General features: G+C 47.2%; 1 protein-coding gene across 1 annotated transcript in view; it reads right to left on the bottom strand.

Annotated features, from left to right (window-relative positions):
- The window catches only part of Hipk2 (homeodomain interacting protein kinase 2), a 168,283-nt gene that overhangs the window by 5,411 nt on the left and 139,444 nt on the right, over window positions 1-23,428 (bottom strand). The window contains exons 8-12 of the mRNA XM_051174732.1: window positions 22,507-22,633; window positions 21,598-21,719; window positions 18,717-18,859; window positions 15,925-16,104; window positions 11,550-11,831 (exon numbers count right to left, since the gene is read on the bottom strand). Coding sequence (XP_051030689.1) covers window positions 11,550-11,831; window positions 15,925-16,104; window positions 18,717-18,859; window positions 21,598-21,719; window positions 22,507-22,633 — 854 coding nt within the window. The remainder of the gene's footprint in view (window positions 1-11,549; window positions 11,832-15,924; window positions 16,105-18,716; window positions 18,860-21,597; window positions 21,720-22,506; window positions 22,634-23,428) is intronic.

The following is a 23,428-nucleotide window of genomic DNA, read 5'->3' as shown; positions in this document are numbered from 1 at the left end:
CCAACCCCGGTCTTCATCTCCTGAGTGGGACTTCACCTGGAAACAGGGAGATGCAGCGCTTGCTTTTTTCACAGAGCGTCCTGCTCCTGTGGTCCCCTGGGAACCGATCCCATCTGCCTGTGGCTTGGTGATAGAATGCTGTATGGCAGATGTGAAATTTAATCCCGCATTATGTAAGGTTTTAAAAATGGATGTTGATTTATTTTTGTACTGATCAGTTATTTTTAAGAAATAACAATTGCCTAGACAAGATGGCCACTTTCCAGGTACTGTGACATGAGAAGAAGCTACTATTTCTAGAATCTGACCCTCCTACCCCAGAGTCTTGACTGAAGCCACAGACCCAGGCTATTTCCAATATGAGTTTCTCCTTTTTTAGGCACCGCAGGGAGGATAGGGAAGTGGGCCCTTTTAAAAGCAGCTAAGCAGAAGGCTAGCAGGTCAGCAGGGCTGTAGACCTACAGGGCTGGACGGGCAGTGGGGTGAAGGCTCTGGGGGCCTGGCTCTGCTCCTGATATCCTGCATGAGTGATGCCAGGGCTGGGCCACTCCTTTATTGCCCATACAACTATCCTTTCTGGGTTAGGCCATAAGGTCCCTAGAGGGGCTGCCCGTTAGAACACGGCTTCTAGTCAGTGTGTGCTCATTACAGCCTTGGGAAGCATCAATTTCTGAGGGATTTAGTTGTCCACATAGCAATAATATCGGTCATGACTACATAACCTGTCACAGGCTGTTCTTGGGACTTAGTGAGACAATTCTATTGCATGACACATGTAAGTAGTTCATCAGGGGAACTGTCACTATTAGTATACAGGATAAACTGCCCTAATCCAAATTCATAAATGCTCCCAAAGCTAAAACTTTTTGAGTGTTGACATGGTATCATAAATGGGAAATCCCATGTCTGGACAAGTGTGACAGGCTGTGGTCAAAAAGCAGGCATACTAAAAATAATTGTATAAAATTCTCGTTAGAGGATATGTATATGGGAAATTTTGAAATTTGAAACATTTTTGATTTCAAGTATGTTTTTTGTTTTTTAAAATAGGGTGTTTCTGTGTAGCCTTGTAGAACAGGCTAGTCCCTCTCTCTATTTCTTTCTCTCTCTCTCATTAGACAACTAAGAAACAAAAACAAAACAACCATACAAACAAATTAAAATAGGAAAAAACAAGCAGAAAAAAGCCAAAAAAAAAAAAAAAAAAAAAACCAGAAAAAAGAAAAACCTAAAAAACCAAAACCTCACAAGAAACACACACAGATTCAGAGGTTTGCCCCCTCCTCTCCAGAAATCACACAAAAATACAAAATTAGAAACCATAATATATTAGCAAAAGACTTGTAAGGCAAATAAAATAAAACAAATGCCCAGACAAACCCCTGAGACAAAAGTCCTCTCAAAATACCATGGAGTTTGTTTAGCATTGGCCTTCTTGTGCTGGGTGTGGAAATAGCTTCTGAGTTAGGGAGGGGGGCTTCTGTCACTTCTCCTTAGACCTGTGCAGGCTCTGTCCCAAGCCACTTTAAAAGGCAGAGTTCCACTGTAGTCCAGACTGGCCCCTGAGTGCTAGGATTAAAGACGCCTTCTGGATAAAGGGTTTCCAGCTTGTACGTAGCTGTGCTACGTGAGACAGACAACATGGGAAGCGAGCTCTGCACAGAACCTTATCAGGCACAAAGACGGGAGGGCTCGCTGAAGGAGTTCCTCTCTAGTCTGTGCTGGGCCAGAGGACCGAGGGCCAGGGAATGACAGGCCATTAGTTTGCAATCTTGGAGATCTGCAGTCAGTGCCACAGGGAATAGCTGCACAAAGAAACAGAAACATGCCTCTGTCCTCGAGAAGATGGAAAGCTCAGTGGGAGACTGTATAACAACATGACAAGTTAAACAGAAAAAGCTTTAAAATAACGCTAGAATAACGGAGTCACAAAGACGTCCACGATGGACTGTCACACTCTCTCCCAGATGATAACTGTTAAGAGCCAAAGGAAGGGGCGGTGTGAACTGGTCACACGTGTTTGCAGCTCTTTACATTAACAGACAGGACCAGGCACACTTAAACTAATGAAGACCCACAGTCCTCACTTGTAACGATTTAAACCTGGAGGTCTACATGCATTTCAGAGTTATCACAGCGACGCAATTCCTAGGCACGTTATCAAAGGCACTGGGGATGGGACTCAATGTCCACAGCAGTGTTGCTCACGACACCCAGGAGAGAAAACAGTGTGAGCACTGACCAACAAGTGAGTGGGTAAATGAAACCTGGCATACCCACACCATGTTCTTAATTGTGTGTGCGTGTGTGCGTGCAGGTACCCACAGAAGCCAGAGGTATCAGGGTGCCCTTGACCCTGGCTTACAGGAGGTTGTGAGCCTCCTGACATGGGTTCTAGGAATGGAGCATAAGTCACTGCAGGGCAGCATGTGCTCTTAACTGTTCAGCCATCTCTCCACTCCCGTGGGTGAAGTTCTGATAACGCACAACAACACTGACGAACCCTGAAAATATCACATAAAATAAGCCGGAAACAAACTCTGCATGAGCCAACATACAAACTATCTAGAACAGGCAAACAAAAGGGAAACAGATTATAGATACCAGAGGCCTGGGGGGGGTGAACAGAGAAAAGTGTAAAATTACTTAACGGGTATAGAATATTGGGCCGGAATGACAGAGAAGTTTTAGAAATAAACAATGGTGACAATCAGTGCCCCCCAGTGGTTAAAATGGCAGATATCATGTTCTACCATAATTTAAAAAATGAATATGCAATCTCCCCAGTGAACTGTACACAGTAAATGGGTAGATTGTGTAGAATATGGATTATCCACAACAAAAAGCTCACAGGGCACAGCCTTAGGCCCTGTAGAAGCAGTGTCTCAGCAGCTCGCAGGGGCCACAGGTAACTATCTGTCCCAACACTTAGAGAATGAGTCTCCAGGAAGAGGCCCCACACCTGCAGAGCAGGAGAAAGCAGTGTGGGTTGGGAGTCAGTGTGGGAAGCGAGGAACGAGGAGGATCTGCCGTTCTTTTCTGGGTAGGAGAGGTAAAGGAGGCCGCTGGCCTCTGAGCAGAGCGCTGTGTGATGCCCTGTTGCTCCCAGGACCAGGGATGGAGCCTGGGTTGCCCAAGGGGATGCAGGAGGCTGCTCTGCTCCTCTCTTAGGGCTAACTCAAACACGGTGGCTCCTCTTGTCATGTCCTGAAGTGGGGTATGTTCTGCTGCAGGTGGCGGACTCAAGCCCACGCAAAGGGCACGTGAGTTCTAGTTTACAGGTGGACCCTGAGGAACCATGGCCCTGTGCATCCCTCCAGCTCTGAACCACTCTGAAATTACAAGGGGAAGTGGGAAAGATTACCTGCAGTATGAAAGGCCCGTTTTGAATATCCCTCAAAGATTTATTATGAAAGACAGTCAAGATAAAATCCAGTCTACTGTTCAGGTCAGGAGAAGACACATCTCCTCAGTGAGCACCTAACGTAGCGTGGTCCTGGCCAGTTCCTGCTGAGCCTCCCTTCCTAGGCTATCAGTTATTTAGAAAGAGAGCAAGTAAAACAACACACACGGATTTGGACCAAACTGTAATCTCACCTCAGGCACAATTCAAATTGTGGAATTTGTAGCACAGATTTGCAAATTCTAAAGAATCTCTAGCTTAATGCAGGTAAATTTTTTCCCAGCATTTCTGGAACTTTCTAAAGGCACGGCGAACCACGTCATGAACTGACATCAAAGGAAGGCTTTCTGAGCAGAGTCCTAGGAGAGCTGGGAGCTGGGGGGAAGGCAGTGAGTGGTGGGTGTCAGTGTTATCTGTGGAGGAGGGTTGGCATGAGCTCCCCAAACTCTCCATGAGTTCCCTTCCTTTGTCTGAATCTGGGAAGCCCCATGACTAACAAGCCAAGCCACACCGCACAGCTTAAGGTTCTATCTTCTTGGATTTTTATGTGGCAGTTTTGGGAAAAGTGAATTAGTTTGACAGCTCTGTTTCTAATCGGTCTCCGCTAGAAATGTCCGTGCTCTACACAAATATACTACCCAGACTGGAGAACTAACTGGGAGCTGCTAACTGGCTCACTTTGAACCCAAGCACACATTAGAGATTGCCACCTCAAGTCCTTCAGGCTCGGATATGTCGATACTACTGGGATTTACTCTACCATTGTCTCTAATTATTATTGACAGTTTATCAATCCCATTTTGAGCTCGTTAATGGAAGTGAGAGAGACAGCCATGGGAGGGGAATGAGAAATAGTTGCTCACATGGCCTTGACAGACACCACTTCTGAATAAGAAACAAAGCAGCAAGACCTCACAACTGTATTGTGTTGTCATGGCCATAGATGATTTTCATCATCTTAAAATGATGAAAGGAGATAAGGAGCTAAGAAGTATAGAAAAGAGGAAACACAGCCAGCAGGTCAGATGCAAGCCACTGACCCCATCCCGGTAGGAGCCTGTCTGGATGTGGTTCTGATTTCTATTTGCTAATCTCAGTCATTTTCATCCTTCAAGACCAAGGTCAAAATCCATCTTCTCCAATAAACTTTTCATGACTCCTTTATGTTCCCTGACTTCAGGGTAAATGTTATATGTGAAAAAAAAAAAAAAACCAAAAAAACCAAAAACCAACTAACCTAACCAAACCTAACCTAACCAAACCTAACCAAACCAAACCAAACCTAACCAAACCAAACCTAACCTAACCAAACCAAACCAAACCTAACCAAACCAAACCTAACCAAACCAGAGAACAAACCCATTCTTCATTACAACCCCGATGACAAATAAGGTGACACACACATAGCAACTGCCATTCAAAGTGCTGTACGTGAGCTACTTCCTCCAGCCCCCACCGCACGGACACTCGGTGCAGGAGCTGCAGACAGCGAGGGCTCGAGTCATTTGCTTGCCCTCTGCGTTCCCAGAGAGGCTCCCAGCAAACACTGGGAAGGTGGGGTGAGGCAAACTCTCCTGTCTGGGTTTTCCAGGGCCCATTTGTTAACAGTGGTTTCCTTTGGGCTTGGCATGGGGTGGTTTGCTTGGAGTTTCCCAGCTGCAGGAAATAAGACATGAGGGTTGAGCTAGCCTTACCGCTTTGTCCCCATGTCCCTTCTATTCCAAGGCTCGAAACCAGAAACACAGCGAGAGACAGATTAGAAGTCAAGGCCTGCGGACCAAAGTGCTCCCTCTGATGCTACGCAGTGTTTAATTGAGCTATTAATAGGGACAAGATACCTTAAATTTGTTTACTGTTTTGTGTATGCATGCCTAGGTATGGAAGTCAGGTCAACCTCAGGTGTCATCCCTCAGGAGATGCCCATCTTGTTTTTTGAGACAAGGTTTCTCTCTGGCCTGGAACTTGCCAAGTAGGCTAGGCTAGGTCAGTCAACCATTGTGTCCCAGGGGTCAGCCAGTCTTTAATCTCAGGACTGGGATAACAAGCACACGCTATCATACACAACCTTTCATGAAGGTCCTGGTGTTCCAACTCAGGTCCATGTGCTTGCATGGCAAGCACTTTTCCAACAGAACTATCTCCCATTCCCCACAACCATTTGATGTGGTGCATACATTCCATGCACATGATAGTTACATCTGTATGTGTACACTTGAGTGTGTGTCAACATTAAGGTCAGCCTTCACACGCCTGCTCTGTAGGACATCAGGAAGGGCCTGGAAGGAGCTGCAGGCTTTCTTTGTCCTTTCTTCAGGAGTTCATTTTCTCTCTCTTCCTAAACCAGTTGGACTCAGCTGGCCAGTCACGTAAGCCACTGCCCTGCTAGGACGGATCCAACCCTCTCTGGTACCCTTGCCCCACCCACCTGTTGAGAGTCATGGGTAACCAGGAGGTTGCCACCATACATTAGTGTGGCTCTGTGGTATGCTAAAGCATTAGGGTAAGCTGTTGGGGACAGACAGGTTGGCACAGTGTTGCTTGTTCAAGATGTAGTCCCTGAGGCTCTCCACCCACTGGCCTGTTCTGAGTGGGCCCTGTGATGAAGACTCAGTGAGGACGTCTGAAATGTACAACCTTTCACTGCTGAGTGTGAGTCCCACAAGACTGAAAGTTTCCCACTTAGGGGTGTGTTGTAGCTCAAAACAAAGTTCCCTGACATGACAGTGGGTCCGTTTTCTTTGTCCCCCGGTTGAGTTGGCAGTCACTGGCCCAGGCCTGCATTCTGAGGCTGATTGTATGGGCTTTCTAACGGGCACAGGAGGGTGGTGAGCTTACACTGTTGTGTGTCAATGAAAGAAACTCCACCTTGGGTTGGCTTTTTTGCTCAGGCGATAATAAGTGAGTGTTTACTCCTCTTCCTCTTGTTCATTTTTCAGGCAGAAGCTGTTTGGACACTAGTTTGTAAGTTTCTGACTGTGACTTTTCAGGAATAATTTTACCACCTTTTCAATTTAGTATAAAGAAACAAAACATCTTGGGTTGACCCTTTTTTGGGGTAGGGACTAAACTCAGAGCCTCATGCATTCTGGATAATCAGCAGAACTACAGCCCTAGGCGAGCTGAGCCCCCCCATTTTGTTTTAGATAAACACTTTAAGAGCGATTTACGAAATTGCTTTTATATCTAATATCTACATACTTAGAGGTGACAGCATTGGCAAAGTTGGCTGAGCAGTCCTCGAGTGGCTGCTTGTGTATTTCCAAGTGTGGGATATATAGGTACTCAGTGACATGGCTCCCTTACTAGAGACGGTTGGTCAAGTGGCTCAGTAAATGGGCAGACAACATTTTTTTTTTTGCAGATCGGCTGAAATGAATTACTTTGATCACACACTTAAAATGTTTTTCTTACGACATAAGTTTGTATGTCACAGCTTCTATAAAACCATTTCTGAGTAAGGTGAGTTAGGCACCAGGGTTTGGATAAACAGATGCGTCCTTGTAAACACTGTTCATGAAGATTCCAGGTAAAAGAAGACATAGAGACAATCGAATGCTTCCCTCATCAAAACATTTAAAATATGGAAAATAAGTCCAGTTTTACTTAGTCCTGGGAAATGCAGCAAAAGGTGTTTATTGTTTAGTTTTTCTGTCTTTATGCCAAGTCTCTAGCCATGATTTAAAAATCCCCTAGTCTATTAGTGAAGCATTAAAAAGAGAGCTCACCGGCTTTTCAGTGGCCTGCACATTCATTAAAATGTTCTGCGACAGTGAGGAGATTTAAACCTCTACCCATTTCCTGAGGCGGCCTCATGGCCCGGCCAGGGGCTCCCTGGACACACTGGATGCTATCATGGGATTGGTTACAGGAGGAGGCAGGACAGAATCAACAGCTGATAAACTAGTGACTGAAAAGAAATCAGTTATGTTGTCAGTAATGAATAATATAATTTCTTCTACGGCACAGCACTTCCTGAATGAATCCCGATTCTTCTACTTGAACCTTTATTAATTTGACTGAGTCATTTGCCTTTCTTGGGTCTTAATTCCCTCATTTCCTGAAGGGGAATAGAAGTGACAAGGTCGTGGGTAAAGCATGTGTGCAGGTCTGCTATGACTCCTCTAGTTCATTCACTCTGTCCCATGTGCCTCTACATGCTCTGGAATTCTCCTGATTGGTGGGAGACTTGCCATTGCTTTGGCAACTAACACTGCTCATATTTGTGGTCAAGAATAACGATACTCCCTTGACCTTCTTTTAACAATGTCATCTAGTCTTAGAGATTGAGTGACATCGTCAATAAGGTCTAAAAATGTGGTTTGTCATTTATGCTGATGCTAAAAGACACTGGTGAGGCGGTTATCTCCGTGAGCGTCCTTGACCCAAGATCTAGCTGTTGTGCTGAGGCTGAGTCACACTAGAGAAACAACCAGCATTTCAGGATCACACTGGGAACTATAAATGCCAGATTTGGGGTAATCATCAAGTAGGGCATTAAGTTGGGAAGACAGAACAATGAAGATGCTCACTTCTAAGGTGAAATATAGTTTGGTGACAAGGATGACCAGATTTAGGGATTGTGGTGGTTTGAATGACAAGTCCCTCATTACAAGTCTTGGGTATGTGAATATCCAAGTTTGTGGCTGTTTGGGGAGGTTTAGGAGAGACCCTGATGGAGGAAGTTTGCCACTGGGGGGTGGGGAGGACTCTGAGGTTTCAGAAGAGCTCTACGGTTTACAGTTAGTGCTCCCTGCCTCCTGCTCATGGTTCAGGACTTAAGTCTTAGCTGTTCCTGCTGCTGGCTGCTTTTGCTCTGCTGTATGGGTTCTAATCCTCTAGAACCATAACCCCAAGTAGACTTTCTTCTCTAAGCTGCCTTGACTATAGTGTTTCTCTCAATAGAAAAGTAACTAATACAGGGATGGAATGTCTCCAGTACTCAGACTGGAAATGGAGAGGACAAGGGATTCTGCACAGCTCTGGAGCCCAGGGCCAAGTGCCTTCTTGTTGAGGTGCATATTGTAAACTCTTGGTTTTCTAGAATGGATGCTTTTCTTTGAGCTCCTTAGCGTCTTCTGACAAATCCTTCATCCCTCAATAATCTCTCAATAACCATTTCTCATGCCAAACCCATTTCTCCAACGGTCTGTATTCTCATGAATGAGCCTTGCTACTGTGATGCCCCCCCCCCCAATCTGCTCACCTCTGAGGCTCTGCCACAATGGCCACCTCACTTAAATCTACAACTCTTCCCTCAACTACTTCCCCGAGTACTTGGCTGGTTTTTCTGGGCTGCTCTGCTTTGTGTCAGAATGATTTGTACATGTCTTATCTTGCTTATTACCTGCAAGCCTCTCGAAGAGAGACTGCCCCCCCCTTTATTTACATAACACTTGGAGTTCCAGACATAAGATCTTACAGTCGTGGAGACAGTAAATATTCACCATGTTAAATTTTATGATAATTATGATTTCCAGGAACAGGCAATCCTAAGTCCCTTTACTTTCTCACTGTTAAAGTCACAATTACACAATCCAATTACATAGTGGCTTCTCTATGAGTCAGAGCTACTGGCTGCTGCTTCTTTAGGTAGACTTCCCTATCCTCTTGGGCACGGAACCATTTCCTAAGGCAGCAGCCACTCATCTCTGCAGAAGATGCACTCTGCAAGCTCCCTGTTCCCACAGTGGGCAGCCGAGGCCCTTCATGTGGTCCTGTGGCTTCCGTCAGTAGCCACTAGAAGAGCATCTCCACCGCGTTTTCCCGACCCTGCAGAAGGCTGGCAGTCCCTATACGGGGTTCCATTTGGGGTTGTCCCTCCCAGTGCCACCCGTCTCTTAGTCGTTTTCATCATAGTTCTCACAAACTGCCACACGTCAGTCGCTCCCTCCGGGGAAACAGTCCCGTGTGCCACGTGCCTTCTGCTCAGCCCTGTTGGCTCTGGCTGCTGGAGAGATAACATCCATCCCCCCCCCCCGCCCCGCCCTCCCGCTCTCTATTCAATTCTCTCCTGGGCACTCGTGTTCAGAGTTAGTGTCAATTCAGATCTCAGCCTTCGAAAGTGACATTGTGATCTAGTTGACAGCTAGGTCTTTAAATTGCTTTTGCATTTCTCCAGCTGTGCTCAGGGCGCAGCGCAGCGTTCTTATGCCTCCCCAGCCAGGGCCGGTGCTGGGTGGGGAGGGCCGAGCCCTCGGGTTGTCTCGGGACTGGAAAGATGGAACACTGACTCAACTTGGGGCTGAAACCACAAAGGAAAGTGAAGCCAGTCTTGGAGTGAGAAGATGCAGGGTTAAGTGTTGCTGGAGCACAAAACGTGTGCCTGCTCTCACCAACCCTGTGCCCCTCAGGTACCCAGCAAAAACACAACAGCGTATTATCGACCTACACCAATGACCACTCGCAGCCATTGGGCAGGAAAAAAGGACACACTAATGAGACACATAGTAGCCCTACTGGTGAGAGCAGACCACCAAACTTCACGAGGGAAGGGGGAGGGGGAGGGAGGGAGGAGAGAGGGAGGGAGGGAGGGGGGAGGGAGGGAGGGCCGCCCCCTCAGGGACTGCTACAATGAGAGCGCTACAGTCGGTCTTCAGCATGAAATCTATTACTTGATCAAAAGCATTATGGTTAATAATTAGCAGCATTATAGTCAATCAGGAACCAATCACTTGGGCTTGACTGTGAACACAGAACCTTGTACCCAGTCACGGGAAGTACAAGGATGACTGGGAGCTCTGGATTGGGGTGGCAGGCCCCCTTCCCTGGCCTCGTTCCTGATACAGAGGTACCAGCAGGGTGTGGTTGTGAGACTGTGGACACACAAGGTTGGTGGACATCTATCTGGGCCACCTGAGCTGGCAGCCCAAGAGGAAGGTACGTGTTGCTGGAGTCTGGCTGCCAAATGCAGAAAAGAGGCTCTGGTGCCAGGGTTAGCAGCCTTCCAAATACAGTAAATATTTCTTCCTCCACCTAGGGAGCACACACAGAGTAAAATGAGTTATTGCTACTGAGGAATGAACAGCAATGGTCTGGGTGAAGAGCCAACTGGCAGTTTAAAGGACTGGGTTAATCGGACACAGGGAAATTTCTGATTAATTGGACAACTCCTTCAAATTCTGAATGAGCCAAGGCAATGTTAGAGAAATTCCCTGAAGAACTGGGAATACATTCAATAGCCCGAGGCAGCAGCTTTAAACTTATAAGTGTTAACCTCGGGTTGGGAGCCCAATGTTTATATTTTCATGCTCCCAAATGTTTAGGGACTGTAACTTTTTCTTTCAGTTTGCATCATGAATTTTATTCCCTATGAGGGACAGATTCTTTCGTTCTCCCCCAATGTATCACACGTTGCCTGGATAGGTCCAGGAAGCTCCATCCCCATCTTCAGGGACGGGACAGAGGACAGGGGCTGGGGCGGTTCAGTTCCCGGTTTTCTCGCCCTCCCTTCTCAACGGAGGACAGTTGTCCCTATCACCCTTTCCATCCGGTCAACTAAAAAGGGAAAAAGCATCGACAAAACACCCGAAGCACTGGGCAGGGGTGTCCTTGTCCTCAGTTGGACACCAAGTAAGGAGAGGGAAACTTTCTGCCGAAGGCTTCCTTCCTTGCTGCGTCCTGGTCCTGTAGCAGCTGTGTGTCCACCTCGTCTGCAGGCAGGTGCACGTGACACGTGACATGTGACATGTGACAGACCACCGAGGCCCCGATGAAGCAGTTCTTGACTGACAGCAGGTGAGGGCACCTCTCAGGGTCTGTGGAGGGTTCCACAGAGTTCCAGGACCACACCCTTGCCCACAAAGGGCAAGCGGCCTGGACTGTGGCGCAGGAGTAAGGGGGAGCCTCGGGAAATGCCACCAGGCCGGCTGAGGGCGCACAGCTGAGCCCGGGCTCCAGGGGAACTGACCTGTAACTGCTCTTTAAGGCCAAACTCAATCAAAATTATTTTGGTTTTGAAAAAGTACGGCAAACCTACCTGTCATTCTCATGAAATAACTGTGGATGCAAGAACATGGCAAAATGAAACTTTAGGGATCAGCAGGGAATGGTCATGTTTCACGGAATGGCCCAGAACCCCAGATAAGGCAGTATATGGCACCATGCATGCGCTCTGCTCTACCCTGAAAATCTCGAAACACAGCCTCACCTGGTGGGGGCATGTTTCTGCTCCTCCTCCTCGTCGGTGTCACTGCTGATGGTGATGACACTCACTGTGGGGCTGGGGGTGTCGGGGATGACAATCGTCTGCCGCTGTGGCTCCCTGGTGGTGCTGGAGGCCATGTCACTCCACCCACAGGTGACTGAGGTGCTGCCGGCTGGACTGTTGTGCGACATGACACACCGAGGCGGAGTGTTCTCCTTGACACGCTTGGATCGCTGAGGGGAGCTGGTAGACTGTGAGGAGGTCACCTCACAGGTGGAGACATTTCTGTAATGACAAAACAACACATACGTACGTCAGGCCCTACATCGCCATCCACGGGGCCCAACTTCCAGAAAACACCAGAAGCCCAGACCAGCTGGCTTCCCTGTCCGACAGAAGGCGTGGCGCCTCTAGAGTCCTTTAGTCAGTCACTACAGGACCTTCTCTGGGCTCTGGTTTGGGCCCACATACCTGTTCTCCAGAGTTGGTCTTCTAGGGGCAGCTACCCTGATCAGGAGTTAGCTAGTTCATCCAACATGGCCACGTGGGATAATCTTCAGGGCTAAGCCCCAGCTTTGGGCTTCATCTGTCCTCTCTGAATGGTACCCACGCCTCGTTTTAGGAGTGGTGAAAAAGGGTGTTTGGCACACAGGTTTTGGTTTCCTTGGTGACGGTTGGTTTATTATTTAATATACCCCTCCCACCAGTGCTAGGGACTGAATGCAGGCTTTCACAGGCGCTCTAGAATGGAGCCACACTGCTAGGCTAAGACAGAGTTTCTAGAGCCTCACTGGTGGGTGTGTGTATGCGTGTATGCCAGGGGTTAGCCCCAGGGACATGTTCCTCAGCAGCTGTCCATCTTGTTTTTCACAACAAGGCCTCTCCCTGACCAGAGCTCACTGACTCAGCTGGCTGCCCAAGCCCCCCGCATCAGCCTGTCTCTGACCCCTGCGCCCAATACTTGAGTTACAGTGTGCATTGTTGTGCTCAGCTTTCTGTGCAGGGTTAGGGACTGAACTTAGGTCTTGATGCTCGTGTGGCAAGCATTTACAGATGGACTGACTCTCAGCTTTCCCTTCTGGAAAAGCTATGGCCATCAAGATTCGTGTACAACGGAAAGCAAAACAAAACCTTTTTAGATTTTGACCTCATCCTCATTGAAGGCTTATCAAACAATTTGAACTGTAATAAAAAGAAACAAAAAACTGTGACAAATACAATAGGGAGAAGGTACACTTTAAAAGGACTTTTAAAAAATTCTGGATAAGCCAAGTCTGACTTTTGTAGTATGGTTCTAACGCTCTTAAAATTATCTACTAGTTTTAGATTCATTCATTATTTCATGTGTATGTATGTTTCTTCTGCACCTATGTACGTATGTAATGCCTGGTGCCCTAGGAGGCCAGAAGAGGGCACTGACCCCCCGAGACTGGAGTAACAGACAGCTGTGAGCTGCCATGGGGTTCTGGGAGTCAAACCTGGGTCCTCTGGAAGGGTAGCCAGTGCTCTCAATTGGTGAGCCATCCCTCTAGCCCACCAAAAGGAACTTGTTAATTTGGATGGGTAAACCTGAAAGTTTATATTAGTTCTGGTAACTTTAGGGAACAATTACCTTCTTTTCTTCCGTCCAACCCTTTGCTGACCCTGGTTAGGACCTACACAGTGAAGATGGAAGTCCTTAGAGTCTAGTGCCGTCGATGTGGAGAGAGAGCACAATGAGAATGGTGGGGTGAACATGGGCTTGGCTTTGTCTGTAGCTGGAATCAAGCCCTCTCTGGAGCTGGTAGGAAGGCTCTCTATTATGCGTGTTATCGCTTTTACAGTTTCAGCGCTTACAGTACAGCATCAACTCAGTATTGCTTCAGGAAAAAGCATGTCTGCTGCATCACTACACAGGGACAGCATCTGTGTGGTTCCTCACAGTCTCGCTGGGGACTGATCGTAAAGAGAAGCAAATCTATCACGTGTGGTGCACACCCTTAATGCATCACCCAGGAGGCAGAGGCAGGCGGATCTCTGTGAATCTGAGGCCAGGATTCATCCACATACATACATAGTGAGTTCTAGGCCACACAGAGCTTCAACGTGAGACCCTGTCCCAAAAAACAGTAACAACAAAGAATCGAGGAAAAGACTTGCATGGTGAGTATTGATTTTGCCATGCATAAGCAGTGTGCTCACCTAAAGCAGCTGGGTGGTGAGAACACAGGGAGGAGCTTGCTGAACTGGTTGTGGGGCCAAGGGTCCTGACTATCTTACCCAGTAGGGTGGTAACAAGAATGCTAAGCTCAGTTCTGTCTGATCAGTAGTCTGGGAGAGCGCCTGGCTGGGCCTGATGGAGCATAGAGATCAAAGCAGTGGTTTCTGCTGCCTCCAATGGCATGTTGTCACAGGGCTGCCACACAAAAGCATTCTGGGGAGCTGCCACTGATCTAAGCAGAATTTCTGTGTGTTATCAGAAATACCCTAAGAAGGGATTATGAAGAAGGATGCCAGCTTGAGGGAAATCAGTTCTTGCTTGAATTAATTTTTGAATGAGAAAGAAAGAAGGCAAATCTAGCTTCTGGCACCTGGCTATATGAGCAAGAAGGAAAAAAAAAAAAAAAAAAGAGAACAAAACAAGACTCACTAGTATGATGGATAGACTTGACACACCGGGGAAGAGGAGCCTCAGAAATCGGTGTTCATCAGACTGGCCTGTGGGGAATCTTTCTTGGTTGCTAATTGATTTAGGAAGGCCTGGCTCACTGTAGAGGGTAACATTTCTATGCAGGTGGGCCTGCAGTGTATAGGAAAGGAAGAGGATGATTTGGGAGTCAGCCAGTAAGCAGTGCTCTTGCATGGCCTCTGCTTTTAGTTCCAGCCTTGGCTTTTCCTGGGTGATGGACTAGATAACCTGTAAGATGAGTAAACTTTCCTTTCCAAGTTGTTTTTGTCCAGTTTTTTAATCACAGAAACAGAAAAGCAAAATCGAACAACTAGACTTTTTATGTATCTGATTTCTCTTTTTAAATGCACCCCATCAAAAAAATATGTGCATCTAAATTCCTGCCAGGGGCCTTGTGGGAGCAACTCCAAATTTACAAGATCTAAATCTATTGGCCAGCTGTAGCTGTGGTTTTTGCTCCTGTTTATTTTTAGAAGCCTCTTTTCTAAAGTCAGGTTTATTGGAGTCTATAGTTGATACTATATACTCTAAAACCCTGCCTTCTGAATTGTCTGATGAGTTATTGACGAATACACGGTTACAGATTCCACCTACAACCCAGATATAGAACTATTCTCTCCCCCACCCTCCCTTCAGGCTCCTTCCCTGGGATGCCTTTATTCATGGCCAGTCTCCGGTTCTTCTAACTTTTCTCTATGTCTGTCTTCATCAAAGTGACATGTAACATGGAACCTTGTATCAGTCTTGATGGCTTAAGAGTTCAGGGGAAGGGGAAATGTTAGCAGTCCACAGCTAAGCATCTGGGAGTCACCAAAGTTATATTTACGCAACAAGCCAATCGTGTTCATGTGGAAGCAGCTGTGTAGTTCCATGATCTAAATCTAACTTGCTAGCTATAGGGCCTATTTTTAAGTTACCAGTTATATTTCTGACCTCAAATCTTAAAGAAAGTGCATTTTTTCTAGTGTTTTTGAAAAAGATATCTCTGTAATTTGAGGGCTGCTGTTTCTAGAAAAGATGACAGATTGTGTGGCCAACTTTTACCCGACTTTGAACCTCCTCAGCTGTGCCCTTCTTTATAAAGTCTGGTTTCAGCTAAGAGCCTGGATAGTTCATTTTGGCCGGGGGCCCTTCCCATCCTCTGGATATCCATCCGATCATATTTCTCATCCTCACTGTCCCTTGGATGAGAGCTAGCTACTCAGCATCAGAGAATAACCCTCCAGTTTCTGATGTCTCCTAGCTGTTTTCCCTACACGACCTGGACACTACTCTCTGGCTGCAAACCCTCAGTGCCCAGCTGTGTGCAGAACTGAGCCCACTTTTTCCTCCACTGCAGCATTTTTTGGACCCATCCCTGAGGTCTCAAAATCTCCCTTACTGTGCTTTATTACTTTTCATTTAGTAAAAAGGCCTGACGCACTCAGGACACCAGGTACACCATGACTTCAGGCCCCTCCACCTTAGAGTGCCAGAGGGCCAGGGGCCGGGCAGAGTCGAGAGGCGGGCTGGCAGCTGCACAGAGCCCAGAGAGAACGCTTTAAGCAAACCCTGGAGTATTCCATGTACCATAAAGTGTGCCCCCAGCTCTGTAGGAAGAGCTGCTCTCTGCACCATGCCAGGATAGTGCACCAGCAATCCCTCCTTCCAAGCAGTGCGCAGCATTTCAACCTACAGCTGTTTCTGCCCCCCAAGGCTCTCAGGACCCACCTCACAGATGACTGGTGCTGCTTACTCTTCCTGGAAGAGGTGGTGCTGGTTGGCTGCTGCCTCATCACATGGGCTACACCCACATTTAAGGGCTGGGCTGCTGGAAGGGTCACGTGTCCAGTCAAGAGTGTAGGCTGCTGCATGATGGGATTGTAATGGCTTCCATGAGCGTGTGTGTTCCTGAAAGGGAAACAGGAGAAGGCCCCTTAGTGGTCTTTATAGGAGCTGAGCTCTTTAGTAAGACGAAGCTTCGCCCCAGATAAAGGGTGCCCATTGCTGTTACTGCCCCCTCCGCTGGGAGGCGGCTGAAGAGATAGAACAGGAGTCCTGTGCTGAGGAAGGAGGAGAAATCAGGCTGGTTGATGAGAACCAGGACTTTCCAGGGGAAAGAATGTCAAGTTCTAGAGAGATGGGATAAGTAGCTCCTACAGCCTTTAAAGTCCCTGGGCAGGTGACTATGCTGGTCGTTAACACGCACACTTTGCTTTAGGATTTACATAGCAACTTCAATGGGCTCTTTTGTTCTGCTTTGTGAAGTAGGTAGGATAGCTCAGAAATGGCATTTTATTAATGAGGACATTGTGGCTAATGTGGAAAACAAACTGGTGCCTGGGAGCCATGTTTCTGGGTTAGGAATCGTTAGTGTTCTTTTGAACAACTCCCCCCTCCCTCCCATGGCTAACACAATGCTCAGACATGTAGCAGCTGATCAGTTAATTACACGCTTGCTGAATGAACAATCAGATTAACTGAAGGGTGACTAGACATGTGTGGCGTTTGTATTAAATCAAAATTAATACGCATGCAGAGAGAACTATGCTGGCAGCCTGCACCCTGGAAATGGGTTACATTTTAAAGTTCACCATCAGACTTTATGGTTCTTAAAGCCTTGTTTTCCAGCAGAAACGGTTACAGGGATTCATTCAAAGATTTGTTCATAAAAGCCCATTTAACACACGGTAAAATTAACAGCTAAGGAATCATTTAAACTTCAAAAAAAAATCAAAGTCCATCTTTGTAACTGGAAGGGATGGTAAGGGAAGAAGATGAGCATTTTCTAGTGGGTCTGGCGTCTTTCAGACTTGTGTGCGGCCTTGGAAATGGCCGCGGGCGTCTCGCTGCCGCCTGTTCCCCACAGACAGGCCTTCTCTCTTGGAAAGGAGGGGGCACTGGTCCCACTGGCCCCTCTTTTGTTCTCTGGTCGCAGTTATGGATGCTCTTGGGCGGCAGAGAGTGCCAGCTAAGAATGGATGGGAGAGAGGCGGAAGGAAGCAGGTAGGGAAATATGCATGAATAAGTGCATGGATCTTGCTGAGACCGAGCTCTAACCCTGGAGGACAAAGGGAAATGTGGCGATGTGGCGGTGGTGACAGTGTCTTTCAGGAGAATCGGGGGGCGGGGGGACCCAACCGTAGGTCACACAGCTTCCCACTTGGCTGCTACTCCTAATGAGCTTGAAGAAAGGCAATCCTGCTGAGTGAGAGTTGTCCTGAACGGGTGAGGGAAGATGCCAAGCGTATTCGTTCTGTTATCTTCAGGCTCTGCTAGACTGCATGTTAAAGACAGGCCAAGTGCTTTGTGTTTCATTTTAGCTGACACACTGACACACTCCTCCTCTCCACCCATGCCCCACGACCCTGTGAGGTAAGCATCATGACCCCACATTACTGAAAAGGAAACCGAGGCCATAAAAGTTAAATAACCTGCCCCAGGTCTTGCAGAGCCAGAACAGAAACCAGTTTCGCCTGGTTTGAAAGTACTTCCATTGAGCACAGACTGTAGCTGTGGTCAGAAAGTAGTTTTACATGGAGAAGGAAAAGGCTGCAGTGCACATGGCTTAGCCACCTGTCTACCCTTCCCCAAGAGTTATTTACTTATTCAGACAGAGTTTCACTGTGTAACTCAGGTTGTCCCCAAACTTGTAATCCTCGTGTGTACCTTAGCCCATGTGCCAAGATTTCAAAAATATACTACCACATTCAACCAAGAACTCTATGCTCAGAGAAGGAACGAGGGGGACCCTCAGGATGGAGTACAGACTACCAGAGGGTAGCAGGGAGTAATTTCTGCAGAAGAAGGGACAGCCCAAAGGGGCCACAGAGCTGGGGACGATTGGAGGGCTCATATGGCTCTCTGCTGGCGCCAGGGGGGCATTGAGGTGGTGTTGGGGCGAGGGCCAGAGGAAAAGTGACAAGTGCTTATGAGAACAGAGCAGGGTGTCCACGAGGGAGTCAGTGAGCTGCGTGGACAGTTGCAAACAAGCGCAGGGTGCTGGCAGGCAGTGGCTAGAGTCCCTGGGGTCTGTGGAGGGTGAACTCTTCTCTGTGAGACACGCTGTTAACTGTAGAGGCACACTCAACAAGCATGCTAGAGCTTCTCCTTCCGAATACACCGCATCTGTCAAGCCTTCCCTGGGGAGCCCAGACAGACAGGCACATGTGTCTCGAAACTTCACGAGAACACGTTCAAGAATTGCTTCGGGCAGGGCTCTGGGGACTCTTCTGTATAATCCTTCACTGGTGATGAACCCTTGCTCTCTGAAAGGAACTCAATTCTGAGAAAAACCCAGCCAGGTCTGAGCTGCACTGGTGTGTAAAAGCTACAACTGAACTTTTGTGTAGAAAACGACAGTAACTATACATTGATCAAGTTAAATCTTTGGCACCCTGGTACATTGTTTAAACCACCTCTCTTTACACTGTGGTCATAGCGCATAGGATGTTCTCTGCCAGTGGTGGACACAACGCCCCTCTCAGAAACACTTGCTCAACACAGAAGGGTTTCCTGTTTACCTCCAGTCAGCCAGTTGCTGAGTGCCAGCCATGGTCTCAGGAATCACAGCCGCATGCTGCACCGATGTGTGGGTGGCCACGCCTGTCAGCTGCTGCCAGGCTGGAGGGAGCAGGATCTGTTGGGCCCCGCCTGGCCAGGCCTGCTGTAAGACAGAGGGTGTTCACAACCATCACATTTTGCTAATGACCTAGTTGGTTTGCACGAGTCCAGAACTTAATCTGTGAGTGTGACAGTCTGGACTGGTTGTTGGCTTCAAAAAAACCAAGGGAGAGCTGGAGGGTGGCTCAGCAGTTTAGAGCACTGGCTGCTCTTCCATTGGTCCAGGGTTCAATTCCCAGCAACCACATGGTGGCTCACAACCACCTGTAATGAGATCTGGTGCCCTCTTCTGGCCTGCAGGCATACATGCAGGAAGAACACTGTATATATAATAACATCTTAAAAAAAGAAAAATAAATAAATTATACATGCACACACAAACCTGAGAGACAACAGATGAATAGGTATAAGGCTACAGAGATATTGGATAGATTTTACTCATCTTAAAGATGACTTCTTAATGAATTTGCTGTATTGAACAATACTTGAAGTTCTCTAGAAATCCACCCACTGATTGTTCTGTAAACTATGTGCTAACTGAGCTGGGTCAGATGGGGACAGCTCGTTGCCCTCAGGAAGCCTTCGATCTAGGGTCCTAGATCTGATACTTGACTATGGTTTGTCAGTTAGCATGTAGAGTCTCACTTTACGGATTTAATTTCCACTCCATATGACTTGGAGACCATGGACTATCTGGTGTTGGCCTTAACCTGAGAGAAATCGGTATAAAATAATGAATTTATCTGTGAATTTAAGCTTAAATGGCAAATACCTCAATTCCTTAAAACACGTAGGAACTAGTAGAAGACTAGTAGGAACTCAAGCTTCCGTCCTCACAAGATGAAAAATGGTTATGCCCTTCCTTGAATGACTAATTGTCGGGTGTGACGGGTGTGTATAGTGCTTTAAGTTCTCTGTGCTTTCTTCTCGTCTCTGCTTGTTTTGGTCATTCAGTGATTCTCACTGAACACAGCTGTCCAAAGGTGGACACCTAAAGGACTACCACTCAGGTGAAACACTTCTTGGAGGGGTAGTGGAATATTCAATCACACTGTGTGGAGTTATGTCAGTGTGATTGGTTTAATAAAAAGCTAAACATCCACTAGCTGGGCAGCAGGTACAGGCAGGGCTTCCAGACAGAAGGAGCTCTGGGAAGAGGAAGGGGGAGTCGCCAGCTGGAGGCAATGGAAGTGGGACATGTAGGGGACAGGTAAAAGCCACCGGCCTGGTGGCATCACATAGATCAATAGAAACGGGTTAATTTAAGTTATAAGAGCCTGTGTGCATTTCTGTGCACTACATGTGTGCTGTGCACTACATGTGTGCTAGAGCCTGCAGAAGCCGTAAGAGGGAGTCACCTGATCCCCTAGAATTGGTGTTATAGAGGGTTGGGAGCTGCCGTGTGGGTGCTGGTATTAAGCCCAGGGCCTCTGGGGAACAGCCAGTGTTCTTAACTGCTTGCTGAGCCGTCTTTCCAGCCGCATATTAGTTTCCTTTTCCTTTCCTTTCCTTTTTTTTTTTTTTTTTTTTTTTTTTTTGAAACCAACATTATTCTGGAGAAATGATGGTAAAATGGACATGGAAAAGAAAACAAACCAAATACCTAAGGGAAATTTGAAGAATTATTAAAGAGCAGGGCCTTCCCTACCAGATATCAAGACAGCTGTTGTTAAAGAGGCCAATGGACTACAGAGCCACACAATTTGACCACCTAACCAAAACAAGGAAAGGCACTTCTGTAAACAAACTACTTGAGACACTTTGGGGGAATCTTTTGGAAAACTACCTTATTTAAAAGCAACACTGACACTAACAGGTCAAGCCATCCTTGATGCCTGACAGTAGAGAGATGAAAGTAGTCACGATGGTAGGAAAATATGGACATTTGTGCCAGATGTCTAGACTATGTCCTGGTTCTGGTATTTAGTTCTGTGTAATGTTTTTGTTTTGAGACAGGGTTTTACTGTGTAGTGCAGGATGACCCAGACTCACTCTGTAGCCTAGCGTGGCCTTGAACTAACAATTTGAGCACTGGTATGACAGATGTGTGCCACCATGCCCGACTGTCGTATGGCTATGAGCAAAACCATGTTTTAGTTTTCATATCTGTCAAGTAGAGACGGGTATCTTCCTGTGTTGTGGGGGTTAAACATAAAATTGTAAAGTGCATGGCATAAAGACAATCCTTTCGTTATTTGAGTTCAAGTATCTTTAAGGATTGCCTTCTGGCTTTGTCCCAGTACTGTTACTATAAACTCACGTAACACTACACACTTTCAATCATTTTTCATCTTTGAGATCTCATTCCACAGTTAGAATACCTATATGTTTAGAAAGGAAGGTTCCAGCCCATAGCTTGTACAAGTCGTTTTATCCCAACTCTAAAAATGAAGGGATAATCTCCAGGGCTCCTTTGGCTCTAAGAATCACTTGTATTTTACAAGAAAGAAATTGGAGGCAAAGAGATGTTAACTGACTTGCCTTAGGTCACTGAGAATTACTAGTAGATTTAGGATTAAAACCTAGGTCTCCTAGATGAATTTGCTTTACCAAGGTATAATAATAATTTCCCCAGACTCACTGTATCTAAATTTCTACTCGGAATTGTCACTAGACACTTAGGGAGGTAATTCACTCAGGGATCACTTAGAACATTACTGACATATTCCAATGCCTGGGAGCTCCTACCCCATTACCAGGGAGGGAGTCAGTAGAGATACGTGTCTTTTGGAAAAGTATTAACATGGATGGTGGAATGTGAGCAATACGGAAGGGAATTACCTGAGCAAGCAGACCTGGCTGGATCTGAAGAGGCTGAGCTCCTGGAGCTTGGGTGACAATGGGAACAGCATTTTCCATCCGCACTGAGTAGCCAGCATGCTTGGAGGGAGAGGCCTGCAGGCCTGTTCAGGACATGGGTGAGGGACAGGAGGGAGGTGAGTGACTGAGCGCTGAAGAGACCCTTCTAACCACTGAGAGCTTTACTGCTCAGCCACAGGGAGTTTTCTTTTTAGTTTCCAACTAAAAAGTAGTCCCCCTATTCCACACAAACACACCCCTCCAAAAATTAAATTATGTATGGTTCAAAACAGGACAGTTAAGATGAGAAACTACAGGAGGAAAACAAGCGCTGCTCGTGGAGACACAACTGAGTGTCACTGCAAACGCCTGGGGCAGAGTGGCCGGCTCTCGGCATTGTACAGACGAGCTCTGAGCACCAGTGTACACGCTCACATGGGGCTTTGCCAAAACCTGTAAAGAGCGATGAGGTACATCGTCTTCTCTAACAGAAAAAACCCTGGGATCGTGGCCAAAGGGGAGGGGGCCCAGGGAGGCACTTTTCAGACGCAGTCTATTCTCCACATGGAGTGGGCCCACGCTGGCTGTCAGAGACTGGCAATTTTCTACAGATAACGTTCAGAGAGCATTTCATGCAAGGGGAGCTGGAGCTGACATCAGCATAACAATGCGGCCAGACTACGTGCCTCTTCGCCTCTTCGCAGGCAGCTGGCGAGGACAAATGGATGTGGTACTAGAGCACAATTCGCATTGTTTCTAGGTTGGTGGCAAGAGGAGAGCGTCCTCTAGACTCAGTGATGCTAGCATTTAAAGGGAGGAAAGGAGAGGGCTTCTCCCTTGGTGCTGAGCACTCCAGGAGGCGCCAGGGTTAGAACCCCACTTTGACCTTACCTTGGAAGCCAGGCGGACACACAATGAGCGCTTGCTGGAAGGGGTCCGGCCGGGCACAAATCTGGGCTGTTCCTGTCTGCAGGGGCATGCTCCGCTGGGCCACCGCGGCCATGGATGCCGCTGAGGGCTGGTAGAGTGTAGATTGGTAGTTTAGTATGGAGACTTCGGGATTGGCTAAGGAGAGAGTGGCGCTGGTGGGGGTGGGAGCCTGAAGGAACGATGGGGTTAAACAAAAATAAACAAAATAAAAAATGAGGGAGGTGCTATGTTGGGAGACACAAATCTAAATCAAATAAATGAATCTAGAGGAGAACTAACAAACCGGGAGAGAAAGGATAGAAAGAAAGAAAAAGGGGCAGGAATCTAGCTGACACCTCAGAGGAAGGCACCTGTGCCCTCACATTTGTGGGGCCCACACTACTTAGTCTAAAAAACTGATTGCGGGTCTGGGGATGTAGCTCAGCTAGTACAGTGCTTGCCTAGCATGCATCAAACCCTGGGTTCAATGCCTAGCACTGCATAAAAACAGCTATGCTAATCTTCTGTGTATTTTGTGATCTCGGCACTCAAGAGGCCGAGGCAGGAGGATCAGAAGCTTAAGGTTATCTTTGGCTACATACCGAGTTTGAGGCTAGCCTGGGCTACATGAGCTCCAATTAATTCTCCACCCCAGGAGGGGAAAAACAAACAACAGAAAATAGTTTAATGAGAGTCTGCTTCACATCTGAAGGCCAGGTTTGGGTGGAGAGCCTTTGTATGCCGTGGATTCTACAGCGGAATATGACAGGGAGGGTGGGAAAAGGTGAGCCCTGCCTTTCTTCTCCTTGCCCCAGCAAGGCTCTACCAACTCGAGGGGTTTTAGATGTGCACATGTATTATGCTGCCAGCCCACAAGTTCCGTATGGATTACCTGCATGTATGT

This window comes from Phodopus roborovskii, unplaced genomic scaffold, assembly GCF_943737965.1.
Source record: "Phodopus roborovskii unplaced genomic scaffold, PHOROB, whole genome shotgun sequence".
NCBI lineage: Eukaryota > Metazoa > Chordata > Mammalia > Rodentia > Cricetidae > Phodopus > Phodopus roborovskii.
This window is presented reverse-complemented; position numbering and strand designations above follow the sequence as displayed.